This window comes from Megalobrama amblycephala, linkage group LG16, assembly GCF_018812025.1.
Source record: "Megalobrama amblycephala isolate DHTTF-2021 linkage group LG16, ASM1881202v1, whole genome shotgun sequence".
NCBI lineage: Eukaryota > Metazoa > Chordata > Actinopteri > Cypriniformes > Xenocyprididae > Megalobrama > Megalobrama amblycephala.
Genome location: NC_063059.1, coordinates 5,686,888 through 5,704,971, shown reverse-complemented (window position 1 = coordinate 5,704,971; position 18,084 = coordinate 5,686,888). Strand labels below are relative to the sequence as shown.

Here is an 18,084-nt window from a genome sequence, read left to right as displayed (position 1 = left end):
TGAAACAGGTAAGTAGAGATGAATCAATGGATGTTTAGATGATAGATATGGAGATAGTTACTGTCCTTTTCCTTTCAGATGCGGAGATATGTGAACACGCTGGAGCTTGGAGATCGCTGGAGAAGACTGGAGCTGACTGGAGCACTCACACACAGTAGACGAGGTACACAAGGGATGGAGGCACGCTGGAGACAGGTAAGTATGTAGCGGGGAGTCCTTGAGGTAAGCATAAACATGAGTAGATGCGAACGAGACCGGACATGGAGTGCTGTGTGTGTGTGCTCTTTATGGTGCTGCTGATGAGTGCGGTGATGAGGTGCAGGTGGCGGTGATCAGTACTCAGGAGACGGTGTGCGCTGTGATTGGTGGATGTTGGAACCTGACGTGTCTGTGACAGTACCCCCCCCCCTCCACGGCCCGCTCCTGAGGGCCGAGGACCCCGACGCCGTGGTGGTCGTCCTCTTCCCCGCGGTGCCGGTCTATCAGGGTGGCTGTCGTGGAAAGTTTGGAGTAAGTTGGGATCAAGGATGTCGTTTCTTGGGACCCATGAGCGTTCCTCGGGGCCGTATCCTTCCCAGTCGACTAAGTATTCCAGCTGACCACCACGACGCCGGGAGTCCAAGATCTCATGAACCTCGTATGCTGAGCCGTCTTCCAGGATGAGTGGAAGGGGGGTTCGGCGGGAGTCACATCAGGTCCTGTGGAGAGAGCAGAAGGGTGGTAAGGTTTGAGGAGTGATACGTGGAATGTGGAGTGAATACGATACCCTTGTGGTAGCTGAAGTTGGTAAGTGACTGGGTTGACCTGCTTGATGATGGAAAATGGGCCAATGAACCTGGGACTCAGCTTTTTGCAGGGCAGACGCAGTCTGATGTCCCGAGTAGACAGCCATACCTTCTGTCCGGGCTGGAAGACAGGAGTGTTGGAACGCCGAAGGTCCGCTGTCATTCTGCGTCTGCGCAGGGCTCGCTGCAGCTGGTGGTGAGCTGAGTCCCAGACCCTCTCGCTCTCTCGGAACCAGTAATCCACTGCCGGAACATTGGAGGGTTCCCCGGTCCAGGGGAACAGTGGGGGTTGGTAGCCGAGTACGCACTGGAATGGTGTGAGTCCTGTAGTTGACTGCCGGAGAGAGTTCTGGGTGTACTCGGCCCAACCCAGGAACTGGTTCCAAGAGTCCTGGTGGTCATGACAGAAGGTACGGAGGAAGCGGCCGATCTCCTGGACCTTCCTTTCCGTCTGCCCGTTCGACTGCGGATGGTATCCCGAAGTTAGGCTGACGGCCACACCTAGGAGGGAGTGAAATGCTTTCCATACTCTGGAGATGAACTGGGGTCTTCTGTCTGATACAATGTCCTCTGGTATTCCGAAATACCTGAACACGTGGTTGAAGAGCATCTCTGCGGTTTCCATGGCAGTGGGCAATCCTCGTAGTGGAATGAGACGACAAGATTTGGAGAAACGGTCTATGATGATTAGGATGCAGGTATTTCCATCAGAGACGGTGAGGTCAGTTATGAAGTCCACTCCTAGGTGTGACCATGGACGGTTGGGAACGGGCAGAGGAAGGAGTTTCCCAGCTGGCAGATGACGAGGACTCTTGGAGATGGCGCACTCCCTACAGCCCTGCACGTACCTTCTGACATCAGCTGCCATCCCTGGCCACCAGAAGCGTTCTTTCAGCAACAAGAGGGTTTCATTGACCCCCGGGTGACCAGTGCCTAGTGACGTGTGAGCGGAGTGGATGGTTGGAGTGCGTCGTGTCCGGGTGATGTAGAGCAAGCCAGGTGGACAGCCCGGCGGAGGGTTTGTGGAGGCATTGGTCATCGGAGGGAATGGTCTCCTCTGACCAAGTGATGGGGCTTACAATGAGTGAGCTCGGGATGATTGGCTCGGGTTCTTCAGTCTTTTCTTCGGGAGCATGGAGACGGGAGAGAGCATCAGCTTTGATGTTTTTCGAGCCTGGTTGGTAGGAGATGGTGTAGTTGAATCGGGAGAAGAACATGGCCCATCGGGCTTGTCTTGGGTTTAACCTTTTGGCGGAACGAAGATACTCCAGGTTTTTGTGGTCTGTTAGAACCAGGAACGCATGTTTGGCTCCCTCCAACCAATGCCTCCACTCTTCCAAGGCAAGCTTCACAGCGAGGAGTTCCCTGTCACCGATGGAGTAATTGACTTCTGCCGGGCTGAGCTTGCGGGAGAAGAAGGCGCATGGGTGGAGTCTACTTGGCGTCCCCTGCTGATGCGACAACACCGCTCCCACTCCGGTGGTAGAGGCGTCCACCTCTACGATGAAGGGCTGTTCTGGATCGGGGTGAACGAGTAAGGGAGCGGTGGTGAAGGCTTCCTTGAGGCGATTAAAGGCGTTGGTGGCTGCTGGATTCCAGGACAGAGACTTGGGCTTATTTCGGAGAAGGCTGGTGAGTGGATGGGTGATGGAACTGTAATTTTTGATGAATCGACGGTAGAAATTTGAGAATCCAAGGAAGCGTTGCAGCTCTTTTATGGTAGTGGGTTCTGGCCAGTTGGTGATGGATTCCACCTTCCTCTCGTCCATCCGGATGCCACTGTGATCAATGATGTATCCAAGGAATGAGACGGTGGGTTGATGGAATGAACACTTTTCTGCTTTGAAGAATAGGTGGAACTGGCGAAGACGGGTGAGGACGGGTGAGGACCTCCGCAACGTGTCGGCGATGTTCGGCCTGGCTCCGGGAGTAGATGAGTATGTCGTCGATGTAGACTAGGACGAAGCGATGGAGAAACTCCCGGAGCACCTCGTGTATGAAGTCCTGGAATACGGAGGGGGCGTTGACCAGGCCATACGGCATAACAAGGTACTCGTAGTGTCCAGTAGGTGTAATGAAGGCAGTCTTCCACTCGTCCCCCTCACGTATCCGGATGAGGTTGTACGCGCTGCGGAGGTCCAGCTTCGTGAACACAGTGGCACCACGGAGATGTTCCAGGGCCGCTGGGACGAGAGGAAGGGATATCTAAACTTGACAGTGATCTTATTGAGAGAGCGATAGTCTATACATGGCCACAAGCCTCCGTCCTTTTTAGCCACAAAGAAGAAACTGGAAGCAGCAGGGGAAGTAGACGGCCGGATGTATCCTTGAGCCAGGGCCTCCTTGATGTAATCCTCCATGGCCTTCTCCTCCGGGATGTATAGTGGGTATATCTTACCCTTCGGCACTGGTTCACCCGGAAGCAGGTCGATGGCACAGTCCCATGGCCGGTGTGGAGGCAGCTTGGAAGCCCTCTGCGGGCAGAAGACATCGCAGAAGGGAGCGTAACACTTAGGGATGTCGATGGATCGTTGTTCAACTGGTCTCTCGATGGAGATCAGAAGGTGGAGAAGATGGCACAGGAAGTTCAGTCAGACAGCGAGAGAAACAGGTGTCGCCCCACTTCAGGATTTCGCCCGTCTTCCAGGAGATGGTCGGGTTGTGCTGCTCCAACCAGGGGCGCCCCAGAACCACGTCAGCGGTGGTAAGATTGACGACAGTGGTGAGTGGTTTCATTTTCTGAATAGAAGGGATGATGGCACTCACCATGGGTCGAGGAGGTCGTGAGGGGCACGCTGCAATCGCATGCCCAGGAGCGCCACAATATAAACATAGGTTCAGGGTCAGGGCACAGCGGATTGATAGCTGGATGAACTTCTCAAGGCCGATGGAATCCTCGTATGCAGCGAGATGCAGCCGTACCCGAGGTTCCAATCCTTGACGAAATGTGGTAATTAGAGCTTGTTCGTTCCATCCACTAACTGCAGAATAGGACTGCGTCACTGCACCACGTTGTGACCAGATGGAATCAGCCCACTTCAATGCTTTGCCGTTTAACTGAGAGATGAGAAAGGCGATCTTGGAAGTATCGTTCGGGTACAGGTGCGGCTGCATCTCCAGGACCAGTTTGCATTGCAGCAGGAATCCGCTCCAATACTCCGCCGATCCTGAGTAGGGCGCCGGTTTGGCCATGGGACTGGCGTACGGCGGCAGTGAAGGAGATCCAGTGGTGCTGGCTGCGGTGTTTGCTGGTGCAGGTGAGGGAGAAGTGACTGGAGATGGTGGCGGTGGATTGGTGATGAGGGTTCGCCGAAGCGCATCCACCAGGGCCTGAAAGGGATCCGGTTGGCTCATACTGGGTCTGCGGTGTTGGTCCGGTCTTCTGTTACGGTACACAGGAGGCAGACACAGATGTAAACAGGTAACTTGACGTTTATTGACACCAGTAGAGCAAGGAGCATGAAACAGGTAAGTAGAGATGAATCAATGGATGTTTAGATGATAGAAATGGAGATAGTTACTGTCCTTTTCCTTTCAGATGCGGAGATCTGTGAACACGCTGGAGCTTGGAGATCGCTGGAGAAGACTGGAGCTGACTGGAGCACTCACACACAGTAGACGAGGTACACAAGGGATGGAGGCACGCTGGAGACAGGTAAGTATGTAGCGGGGAGTCCATGAGGTAAGCATAAACATGAGTAGATGCGAACGAGACCAGACATGGAGTGCTGTGTGTGTGTGCTCTTTATGATGCTGCTGATGAGTGCGGTGATGAGGTGCAGGTGGCGGTGATCAGTACTCAGGAGATGGTGTGCGCTGTGATTGGTGGATGTTGGAACCTGACATGTCTGTGACAGTAGGGTTTCACCTATTTATTACCTCAATTATAAAGAGGGGTAATTAAGTTACAGGGAATAAGAATTGAATCAACTGTAAATGATTCACTGTAAATGATTCAGAATTAATATTTAACACTTCATCAATTATTCATCCAGCGAAAAATTTAGGTTAAAGTGTTTTACCAATTCTGGATAAAATATTATCCTGTGGCCAACAGTAACAATATTTTATTATGATTATTATAAGCAAATGGTAGCTTAGCAGATCTTTAAGTTTAAGACAGTAATTTGACACAGCACAAGAAACTTGTATAGGTGAAAATCAAAACAAGGCTTTATTGACTACTACTAATAATTACAAGAAACTAAGGCTAAACACACAGACAGACACACACATACATACATATGCACACACATTCGCGGAGTTGATATGAGTTATGAAGAAAGTCCCAAGTTTAGTACTAACTGAAATCGTAACCTGAGAAAATAAAAAAAGCAGAGCTTTGGCTTGATTCTTTAGGTTTAAAGGAGTTTCACCAGTTTCCAGCAAGAGAGAGAGAAGTTTTGCCTGTACCTGCATTTGCTCTGACAGCTGAGGTGATCGAATTGTTCCGTGACTCTTGTTGAGTGGAATCCCGGCCTGGATTGGCTGTCTTTGCGGTGACATCTTCTCAGGGAAGCCCGGCGTTGGGTAGCGCGGAAGCTCTGAAGTTGTTGCTGGCTGGTGAAACGCGCTGTTCTGAGCACCTCTCTTCTTTGGAGACTTTGGTCAAATAGTTCACAGAGTGTTTCAGAGTTCTGGATGTGACGGCTGTTGGGTGAGAAGTATCAGCTGCGCGGCTCGTGGATGAAGATAGTCAGTGACTGTTAGATGGAAAATCAGCCCCGGTAAAAGGATCAGTTCTCAACTTCTTCTTTTCAGCATAACCCAAGCAAATCTTCAGCCGTGGTCAAAGTATCGGTTCTTCAACAACTAGCTGTTTGGACAGCATAGTTTTAAAGGAGAAAGTTCGCTCCATCCTCAGATACGATCCTCCAATGAGACGTTGCTACAGAGCTTAGACACGGCCTGTCTATTGTCCATTGATTGTATCATGTCATGTCCGCGGAACAGTCATGTTTTATTAGTAACTTTATAAAGATTCCTAATATCTCCCTGATACCGAATTTCAATGTTTCATGCACACAGAATTAAAGAGAATAATAAATGCTGTAATTAGAACTCAAACATGACACACCTCTCACACACATTACTAACCTTAACCTAATAAAACGATGATTACAATAATGCATTTTAAGAAAACCCACAAATATAATACCTTGAATAGACATGTTAGTAAATACGACATGGCATGTATTATTCTGAACGTAGTTAATACTTTAAATGATCGACAATTGTCCTCTTGAGATTCAAGATTGAGTCTGTAAGCATAGACTTGAAACTCGGGTCAGATGCAATTGTTCAGCACAAAGGAAGTTTTGGTCTTAGATCCGCTGGTCTTAAATCCGTTGATTAGTGTTTCCTGTTCTGTTGATAATACAAGAGGGCTTTGTGAGAGAATTGATAGATTTAATGTGGTCAACCCCACGTGATAGGTTTTGATTAGTTTATTTCAGATGGGCTGAGATGTACTCAAGACAGACTTCTTTGTTAAAAGAAGTCACGTCATCATTCCTGTTAATGCTGGGGTCTTGGGGTCAGGAAATGGATCTTTGGTCAAATGAAGCTTTGTTTGGTCATGTTCCTTGTTGATAAAGTCATTTGGTAAGTTCTGTCGAACGATGCCCTACACTGAACTAATATATTCAAGGTTTCTGTGGTCGGTCCACACAATAAATGGATGAACAGCCCCCTCATGCCAATGAGGTTGTCACTAAATGGTACGCATTGCGCAGATCTAATTTCGTGAAGATTACTGCTCCCTGCAAGATTTCAAAGGCCGATGACATCAATGGCAAAGGATAACGGTTCTTAATAGATGATGTTGTTCAGCCCTCGATAATCTATGCAGGACTGGACAATAGTACCAGCCACTAACGACTAAGACAAATACCTCTCAAGTGCTTCACGCTCAGGTGCAGACAAGGAATATAATCTCCTGTGAGGAGGGGTCGTGCCCAGGTGAAGGTTGATGCTACAATCGTAGGGCCGATGGGGAGGGAGAGAAGTGGCCCGTGAATGACTGAACACAGTCCACAGATCCATCTCCCACTCTCCGATGCTGCGATCGAGATACAAGGTGCCTCATGCAAGGGACCTGCACCAACATCCGTTAACTCAACAACACATGGCACGCTAGAGGAGTGGGAGGTTTGTGAGGCGTGCTAGACGAAGAAGCTCCCACTGTAACCCTCAGATCTCCCAAAGTGCTAACCAGGGGCTGGGTAGCAGCAGAGGAGACTCGTGCCTCCATGTTAAAGAAGAAGAGTCGTGATCACAATGCCAACATGGACATGCTCTCTCAGTGAGAGCACGTACCATCCACAAGCACTTTCTCAGCACGCTGTTTGCCCAGGCACGTGAGACAGTGATCATAGCTGTCAGATGAGGTCAGGAAATGACAGCATCCAAAAACACATGGACGAAAAAGACGATGAACGCCCAAGCTTGCTCTTTTAAGGATTGCTTTTATAGCTGAAATTCTCAGGGATGAGATGTTGACGCACAGACAGCTGAACTGCACCTTCACACCAGCTGAGAATCCCACGAGGTCTGAGGCAGAAAGCAACGAAAATTGCTCTTGAGGAGAAAATCCAGTAGCAATTAAAATTGCTCTTTTGGTCTATTGATTTCAAAAATTTGCACTCTTTGAAAAGGTGACTGGATTAAGAGCAATCACTTGCACCCGCTCGGCTCTGAAGCAGAAGTATGAATGGAAGTGAGTGTGCCGGTCCTATTTATTCCCAGATGTGCCGGATGGGTGTGACTCGGCATGTAAGTCCCACTGACCCCATTACATCAGTATCGACGTAATGTCGAATGTGACTGACTGAATGGGAATAATGAATTACCGTGACAATAAAACGAAAACAGGGAGAAAACACAATAAATACGGACCCACTTTATATTAAGTGGCCTTAACTACTATGTACTTACATTTAGATTAATCATTTGATACAATGCACTTATTGTGTACAAACATGTTTTTACATTGTACTTATATTTTAAAAACACCTGCATGTAATTACATCCGTAATTAACACTCTGAGGTCTGAAAACGCGCCGGCGCGTTTTGCAGGTTTTTTTTCACATTGCAGCAAAACAGACTTAAAATACTCCGTCATTTTTTGTCATAGAGACATAAGTAATATATCATTTGAAACTATAGAATATCTTCTTTTATTTGTATACACTCAGAGTAAAAACACAATGTTGTGCTTTTTGTAAAATAAAGAAAACTAACATGATGCGTGATTTCTCCTCTCCCTCTGAACGAAGTCCAATCTGATAGTTCTCAGAAAATGAACTGTAACTTAGTGAATACTAATCACAGAAAAGTTAAACTTATGTCTAAAAAAACGTTAAGATGTCAGGTTTTAAATCATTTAAGTCAAATCGAAAACAAACCTTCTGTGTTTATGTAATCTGTATGAAAAGAGAGCCATGTCAGAAGTCCGTGATTCAGCTCATTATCTGCTAATGCGGCCACGCCCACGGAGCAAGCGCTATTCAGACGCAAATTCAGAGGCAATACATGCATTCATCGTCTCAATCGTGTATTTATTGTCTTGAAAAGTGTTTATCTGGATGTAAAAGTCATGGTTAGGGAGCTCTAGAAGACATGCAGTTAGTTCCTGTTTTCTTTTCTTCTATAGATGAATTTTAGAAGAGTTTTTGTTTCTTTAGCGCCCTCCGGCTGCAGTATGAATTGGAAACTCCATTCATGGAATAGCCTCTTCTTCTTTTAGATGAATTTGTGGACTAAAAATGCACAGAGAGCACCCTCCGACTTCAAGGATGAATTGAAAACACCAGCGCTCATAGTAATGACAATGAATATTAAATAAATATAACTTCTCTGTATAGAAAATTGATATAAGCATATGAGAATCCAATATTTCTCCAAATGTGCATGCTTTTAAACTAAAAGCCTATATTCAGACTCTTTGCATCACAGAAATACATTATATTTTAAAGTATAATATAAAACCATTACTTTATATTGTAATAATATTTTTCTGTATGTTTCGTATCATGATGAGCTTGAGACATCACAGAAGGTTTTTTTCACAGCCTACCTGACTGAAATGCCTCATTAATATGCAAGTCATTTCAGCTCATTACTATCCAATTCTTTTGTCTTCTCAGGTGAGAATGGCCCATTTTTCAGTGGTGATTCATGCCTCCATGCATACTGTGTTTCTTGGCAAAAAGTGTCTTACAAAAAGTAAATCAATATATTGTTTTATATGAAGGAGTAGGCAGCATAATTTTTACATAATTTTGAAGCAAAAACTCTAGTTTACAACCTCCAATACCCTAAAGTCTTGTGAACACAGATTTAATATACTTATTTTGGCCTTATTTCAGTGACTTACGTTTTTTGTTTTTTCAGTAACCACGCATAAACATTATTCCTTCAAAAACACAAACATGTACATACATGTTCCTCGCATATTATTGTAGCCTAGTTTGTGCTGAATACAGTGTAATGACACTTTTGTCATTTATATGTTTATGAACAACTGAAAAAAGCACAAATGTCAGAGCATGTCAAAACTTCTCCAGGCCCCAAATCAGCCTCAGACTCCAGAGGGTTAATTTCTGTAATTACATTTATAATTACACTGTTGACCCATCCCTTAACCCTTACCCCTACCCTTAAACCTACCCATACCACCAAAGCTTTCCCTAACCTTACCCGTACCCCACCTCAATAGCTGCAAATGTGTTTTGCAATTCAATATGAACCCAATAAGTACATTGTACTTATTTTTTGATGTAAGTACATAGTAGTTAAGGCCACTTAATATAAAGTGGGACCAGAAAAACTGATAACAAACTAAAAGTTCTTGAAAACAAAACCAAAGCACCAACATAATGTGGTTAACTCCCTCGGGTCGGCGGTCACGTTGACGATACCACCTTGGTTTTTTTCTTACCAGTGTGAAAGAGACTCAAAATACTCCGTCAATGTTGCACATACAATTAAGAGTTATACACCATTTTAATCTGTGAAATATTTTCTTTTATTTTTGTACACTCAGAGTAAAAACAAAATGTTGTGCTTTTAGTAAAATAAAGAAAACAAACATGATGTGTGATCTGTCATCTCCCTCTGAACTAAGTCCAATCTGATAGTTCTCAGAAAATGAACTGTAACTTAGTGAATGAATACTAATCACAACAAAATTAGACTTATGTCCAAAGAAACATTGAAATGTCAGGTTTTAAATCATGTAAGTCAAATCAAAAACAAAAATTCTGTGTTTATGTAATCTGTATGAAAAGAGACACATGTCAGACGCCCATGATTCAGCTCATTATCCGCTAATGCGGCCACGCCCACAGAGGGAGCGCTATTCATATGCAAATTCTGAGGAAATACATGTATACATCATCTCAATCGTGTATTTATTGTCTTCAAAAGTGTTTATCTGTATGTTAAAGCCATGGTTAGAGACCTCTGGAAGACATGCGGTTAGTTCCTGGAATGTACTGTTCTTCTTTAGATTAATTTATGGACTAAATGTGCACAGAGCGCCCTCAGGCTGCAAGTATGAATTGAAAACACAGTATCCAGTGCTCATAGTGATGACAATAAATATTGAATAAATATTACTCCTCTGTATAGAAAATTGACATAAACATATGAGAATCCATCAATATTTCTCCAAATGTGCATGCTTTTAAGCTAAAAGGCTATATGAAATGCCATAGAGGTAACATGAATGTTCAGACGCTTTGCATCACAGAAATACATTATATTTTAAAGTATATAATAGAATACCATTATTTTAAATTGTGATAATATTTCACAGTATTGCTGTTTTTTCTGTATGTTTGATATACACCATGATGAGCTTGAGACATGATCACAGAGGGTTTTTTCACAGCCTACCTGACTGAAAGAGCTCAATGATATGCAGGTCATTTAAGGTTTTTATGCAAATCTTTTGTCTTCTCAGGTGTGAATTACATGATTATTCATGATGATTCACGCCTCCACGCATACTGTGTTTTACAAAAAAAGTGTCTTACAAAAACTAAATCAATATATGAAGAGTTCAGATGCAAAACCCTCTAAATCCATCAGACTTCTTTTCTTTAAAATGAGCATTTTTTTACCAGGCTTTTACGATCAAGTTCAGGAGTTTCATTTTAAAGGTAATGATAAGGTTATTAGCTAGTGAATAAAAAATTTTTTTTTTTTCAAAAATGTCACTCTAGACAATTTATTGGTTTTTAACAAGTTAGATTTTCTTTTGCGTCAAAACCAGCTAAATCCACTTGTGCTTTTTTGCAAAAACCTCTAAATCCACCTATTTGGGACAAGACATGGTAAATAGTTGAAAAATCACTAAAGATGCAACTAAAAACCCTGAAAAAGATGAGAGCAAAGTAGACAAACCTCTTTACACAGGGATATAACACGTCTCTTCTATTCAGCCTCCACTTTTTGCCTCCTCCGTTTATATGGCACAGCTTCCATATGAGACAGAAGAATAGCATCTTGTTTGATTTTGTCTTTGGCGAAATAGAGCTGTTGTTTGATGTATAATAAATCCGATTCCTTCAAAGTAACGGCACTGCACGAAGAACTGTTATGAGTGCATGATACAATTGCGACCAAGCCATTTCCACTGTAGGCTATTTTGCCTTATGACAGGCGGAGTTTTAGAGGTAAATAACGTTTTCTTCTGCCATTCAATATTAGTAGGACAGGCTGATCCTTTTCGTCATACTCCATCTTTTATTTTAAAAATCTCAATCTGAATCTGACTCTAAAAAAATCTCCTCAGCGCCGCTATATTGAAACCGCTCGGAATCATATGATTCGATTCGCGCCTTCTGATTGGTTCTCGGAATATAGCGGCTTTTGCTGCCAAAGGGAAGTGGCGTCTAGAGGCTTTTGCCAACAAACCGATATTTCTGAATGGGCTGACGCTGCGATTTAGAGGATTTGAAGCACGTGATTTGTTGAACGTGTACTACGTGCCGTAAGCATTCGTTCAATGTCATTATCTAATTTTTGACAGAGATGGCGTTTAGCAGCTTTTGCATCTGAACTCTTCATATTGTTTTATATGAACAAGTAGGCAGGATCATTTTTACATCATTTTGAAGCAAAAACTCTAGTCTACAACCTCAAATACCCATAAGTCTTGTGAACACAGTGACATTTCAGTGACTTAAGTTTTTTGTTTTTTCAATAACCACGCATAAACGTTATTCCTTCAAAAACACAAACATGTACATACATGTTCCTCACATATTATGGTAGCCTAGTTTGTGCTGAATACAGTGTAATTAATTACACTGTAACATTAATATGTTTATGAACAACTGAAAAAAACACAAATGTCAGGGCATGTCAAAACTTCTCCAGGGCCCCGAAAATCCTCAGACCCCAGAGGGTTAACAACTATAACTATACCATAATTAAGTATTTCATAGTTAATGTTAAATATTTATTGTAAATGAAATGTTTATTCATAGTTAATATATTGTACTTTGTTAATATATTAATGTTAACTACACAGAGGGTCGGAGACACAGGAAGTACGGTAAAAGGTGTTTATTGAACAACCAGTTGATGCAACAGTGAAGCAGGTGAGTATAAGGTGAATCTTCAGGTGAATTGAATGTATAAGAGGAATGATACTGTCCTTTTCGTTGCAGAGACGGATGAGCTTGCAGATGGCTGGTAACGTGGAGCAGAGAGGACACTGGAGAACACACACAAAGACAAAGCACAAAGAGGGAGAACTGGAACTGGTGGGTTCCACGGCTGCGCCAGGCTCTGTGGAGACAGAAACAGAAGGGTGGTGAGGTTTCAGGAGTGACATATGGAAAGTGGGATGCATCCTGTACTGAGGTGGTAACTGGAGTTGATAAGTGACTGGATTGATCTGCTTCAAGATGGTAAAGGGGCCAATGAATCTGGGACTTAACTTTCCGCATGGCAGACGCAGTCCCTGGTAGACAGCCAGACCTTCTGTCCTGGCTGGTAGTTGGGAGTGTTGGAACGACGGAGGTATGCTGTCATTCTGCGTCTGTGCAGGGCCCGTTGAAGTTGGTGGTGTGCAAAGTCCCAGACCCTCTCGCTCTCTCAGAACCAGTGGTCGACTGATGGTACATCCGATGGTTCCCCTGACCAGGGGAAGAGTGGGGGTTGGTAACCGAGTACGCACTGGAAAGGAGTGAGACCATTGGTGGATTGCTGCAGGGAATTCTGTGCATACTCGGCCCAACCCAGGAAATGGTTCCAAGAGTCCTGGTGACCAGAAGGTACGGAGGAAGCGACCGATCTCCTGGATCTTCCGCTCTGTCTGCCTGTTCGACTGCGGATGGTATCCAGATGAGAGGCTTACGGTCACACCTAGGAGAGAGAAGAAAGCTTTCCATACCCTGGAGATGAATTGGGGCCCTCTATCTGACATGATGTCCTCAGGGATACCGTAGTATCTGAAGATATGGTTGAACATGAGTTCAGCGATCTCGATGGCTGTGGACAGTCCCTTTAAAGGAATCAAACGAACAGATTTAGAGAATCTGTCAATAATCACCAAGATACAAGTACAGTCATTGGAAGCAGGTAGGTCTGTGATAAAGTGTACTCCTAGGTGTGACCAGGGTCTGTTGGGAATGGGCAGAGGATGGAGTTTACCAGAATAAAGATGATGAGGGCTTTTGGAGATGGCGCATTCCTTACATCCCTGCACGTACCTTCTGACGTCTGCTGCCATGTTTGGCCTGGTTCTGGAGGATTTCTACTGGTTTTTAATATATGTCTATGTAGTGTTTTTAATATGCTTTAAGACAAACCATGTGCAAATTCATAAGTCTGCACCATTGCTTTATGTTTGAAACTGCAGTAAACCAAAGACAGTCTAAATCCCGCATTTTGAAATCATGGGTGTTTGTGATGTCACAGACTACCTTGCAACCAATCACAACAACGTGCTGGCAGGCTTTAGCATATCATTAACTATGACTGCTCTGAAGTAGATAAGTCTCGAGAGAAGCCAGGTTATCCCGGTAAATTTTCTGTTGATATGAAAAATTGTGTAGATTTATCAATATAGCGAGTCTATTACAGTGTTATAATGAACATTTGTGAACATTATAATGAGCATTTGTAAGGATACTGATTGTTAGAAGGCTCTCTGAATGAGGTGAACAGGAATGGTATGTGTAACATTAGCAACACATTATTAGCTGTTTGATAACATAGTCAAGCAAAAGGCTATCTATATTAATTCATATTAATTAATGACAAAACCGTTGCAAGGGCTGTGCCAAGTATGCGAGTGCATAGGGGCTCGTGCCAAAGTAAAGTGACAACTGACTTGAAGCCAATGAAGTTCATGTTTTTGTCCTTCAAAATATTTTAATACTATAAAACATAGCTAAAACAATATTGCTCTGTGCGTGTGAACGTGATTCGTGTGCATATTCAGTCAGTGTGGCATCACACACCAAGTTCTGAGAAAGCTATTCAGTCTTTTAAAAATTCTGATTTTGGCCACCTCTGGAATGGATTAAACCATAGATATTAGCCTACCTGATAAGTTCAAGTAAATACGCTGGAATTTTCTGTGACCTAATCTAAAGTGAGAACTATTCATGGTTAATAAGTTGTTAACAAAGCATAAATAACATCTAACTCTTCACATATGAGCTAATTAAACAATAATAATTTGGTTAATTACAGATTACAGTGACGATGAATTAAGAGCTCACTACTAGTATATAGCCTAACAATATAGAGACTACAATATATTATATATAATATATTATAACACTATGAATGACCTACAAAGTAATAGTTTGCAAATGATTTGTAAGTAATTTATAACTGTTATTATAAAGTGTTACCCATAACATGAAATACATTTATTTGAATTTACCCTCAGTGACATGAAAAATGAGAATTAATAACATTTCGGTAGCTGACATTAAAGTTATTCTCAGGTGTCTGGATTGTTTCAGGTTTGTTTTGTGTCTTCCTATTGTGCCAAGGATGTGGTCTCAGCTGCTGGACAGCATTACATAAGCACTAATGAGAAATCAGCCAGTAATGAGAAATCTTTTGCTTGCTACATTGCCTATTTATATACTGTGTTTGCATTGAGTGCTTATCAAAACATCTTGTCCAGAGGATTACATTTTACTGCTACTCACTCGTGTTCTCTTGTCCAGTTGGATTTGCTCTTGTTCCTTCTTGCTTCAGCACCCTGGAGGCATTGTTTGTGAATTATTGTTTGCTGTATACAGACAATCTGCATTATTCCTTCACTTGCCTTCTCCCCCTGCAACAGTTTGTGCATGCGATTGTGCAAACATTTTTTTGTCTACATCTGCCTCTTCTGTTTTTATTACCATCATTTCTGTCATGTTTTTGCTGTTGTTCATTGCATTCATTAACTGTCATTGAAACATCATCTTTATCAAACCTGCTCTTTGGTATTCCTGTTATTCCTGACAGAAATATATTAAAATAAAATAATTCAAATTGCTTGCTAAAATATATCGCCTTTTCAATTTGATGTCTTGGGGTCAGTAACTAAGAACAAACACAGTACACTTACATACACTTGAGATGGATTCAATCATAAATAAATAACATTTCACTGCTGTTAACCAACACACACATCTAATGTGTCCACTCTCAGTCTAGCAGACAGAATTTATTTTCTGCTTGTACACTTTTATTTTTCACATAATTGGTCTAAAAATATTTATGAAATACACATAAATGTAATTTTAGGTAATTTAATTCACAATGATTGAAGAAAACATAGACAGTCATTACAGTCATTTTGAAACGTTCCCTCTAATTGGTGCAGATCTGTTGTTAAGCACTTTTCGAATTAAGTCTTTGATTTTAGCTGTGTTTAAAACATAAATGATAGGATTTAGCATTGGTGGAAGAGCAATTGAAAGAGATCCACTGATGATCCTGGCATTAGTAGTAGGTGCAGCAATCAAAATGCATAATATGGGTAGAAAGAATGATCCAACTACCAAAAGGTGAGAAATACAGGTCTTCAGTGCTTTAAAACGTCCTCCCCAAGATGTAATTTTACATAAAGCAATAAAAATGCCCAGATATGACAGGACTATAATGAATGGCGGTGCTACAAGGAAAAAAGCGGTAATGAGGACAGCTATAAACTTATTAATGCTATTGTCATTGCATGGTAGCCTCAACAATGTTCCATAGTCACAATACCAACTCTCTACCACGATGGAATTACAGAATGAAAGTCTGGTCATTAAAGATGTTGACAGTGTTACAAGAATGGTGTTAAATGCCCATATTACTGAAAACACTATAGTCATGAACTTATTATTCATTATGGCATTATATCTTAGTGGCAAACAGATTGCAACGAAACGATCAAATGCCAGAACAACAAGAGTGTAAGTCTGCACAGTAATAAAGAAGTTCACAAAAAACATGTTTGCCAAACAATCATTGTATGAGATGTACTGTGAATCAAAAAAAAAAATCTTGATCATGGTAGGAATCAGTGCATTAGTTTCACCAATATCCGCCAAGGCCAAGTTAAACACACCAATGTACATTGGACTGTGCAGGCTCCGGTGAAGAGCTATAATGAGAATGACTATCGAGTTCCCAATTATAGAAATAAAATATATGATAAATAAGAATATATAGTAATAAGTGCTGTATGCTGTACCTGTAAGCCCAGTGATGAAAAAGTGTTCTGGATGAACAATCGAGATATTCTGGGATAAAAACATAGCAGCTTTGCGTTTGTTGATTTGCACAGGCTGAAAATATAAATTACAATGAAGAAATAACCAAAATATGGATTTTACTAAACTGTCATCTCACACTTTTAACATTTATTTTCAAATGTTGAAAATATATCTTTATGTAAACTTGCTGCATAATATTTAAATCACAAACCTGTCTAAATAATCTAAAGGTTTTAGAGCCAAAGCAAACAATGACAGTGTCTGAATGCTTGTGATCTGCTTTGAATTAAATGAGTCCTTTATAAATGCTTGTCCTTATTCTCTCATGTCACAAAGATCATTGGACATCTGCGTCATTGAATCCAAATATATCTACGGATTCATCTCTTGAGAGCTTTCAGACAACACAATGATGTAATAATTGTATGTTGAAGTAAATGTTCTTGCCACAGCTTTAGTTTTGATAGACATTTTGTTCACTGGCCACACAATTCACCTTTGTGTTCTCATTTGTGCACATTATAATACAGTAACTCAAGGACATATTTAATGTTAAGTCTATGTGACAGCAACCGTAGTACATCTACAGTAGTACATGCAAATCGTTTAATTCATATTGTGTTTATAATATCACACATACTATTTTTCTTCACATGGTATAAATGAGTTTAAAATCCATAGTTACCTTTATTTTAGGAAGTGAGTCCTTTGCTAGGAAATCATATATGGGGATCCCTGGCATCAAATAATAGCTAATTTTTTGCTGTTAAAATCGCTGTTAACAGGTTAATATAACATTTCCCATTCCATGACTAGTAAAATAATCGCAACTTACTCTCTGTAAAATGACGTAATCTGCAGGGTGATGGACATGGAGTTGGGTAAAAAGGTTGGTGGTGTTGCCATCCTTCGCACTGACTATAGCTAGGCAAATCCTGCGGATTGGGCAGTCTAAGGAGCTGTTTTCTTGAAAGCCAAAAAACTCCCATTCTGTTGAGCTTACTTTACTTTTTTCGAGTCTCTCACAGAGGAGCTCCGGAAGCATAAACGGAGGAGCGACGACAGTGATGGACGAGAGAGGACCAGGCCTGGACTTTATTTTATGTTTTGTTATGTTTGTGTGGCCGGCAGACGTCCGTAAGGCCGTGGGCCGGAGCCGTGGGCCGGAGCCTGCTGCCGTCTGCCATGAAGGGGAGGAGCAGGGAACGGGGGACTCACTGCCGGCTGCCCTCAGTCGGAGGAGCCATCACCGACCGCCAGCGGGCAGAGGAGGAACGAGCCGTCCACCAAGCGTCCAGTACCATCACATGGCACCGCAAGGAAGAGCCTCTCGGCTGGCTGAGGACCGAGCAGCAGTGTGTCCGGGAACCGGACCAAGAATTTTTTTTCCTCTCTTCCCTCTCTCGTTCTGTCGCTCCCTGTGCTTCCGTCTCCTTTTCTCTCATCTGTCCTTACCCCCAGGTGCTGCGGCCGCCGAGACAGGCCCCGGGGGGGAGTAGAGCGCAGTCTCGTGGGTACCCCCTGGCCTGCAAGGGGCGATGGGGATATGTGACGAGCAGGGCGGGCG

At 42.7% G+C, this 18,084-nt stretch overlaps 1 protein-coding gene across 1 annotated transcript; it reads right to left on the bottom strand.

The window, feature by feature from the left end:
• Positions 1–15,547: 15,547 nt before the first annotated feature.
• LOC125248918 (olfactory receptor 1M1-like) lies at positions 15,548–16,836 on the bottom strand. Its single transcript, XM_048161077.1, has 2 exons — positions 16,729–16,836; positions 15,548–16,589 (listed from the first exon to the last, which is right to left on the bottom strand). The coding sequence occupies exon 2, from the start codon at positions 16,557–16,559 to the stop codon at positions 15,606–15,608; it is 954 nt and encodes a 317-aa protein (XP_048017034.1). The 5' UTR covers positions 16,560–16,589; positions 16,729–16,836; the 3' UTR covers positions 15,548–15,605.
• Positions 16,837–18,084: the final 1,248 nt, after the last annotated feature.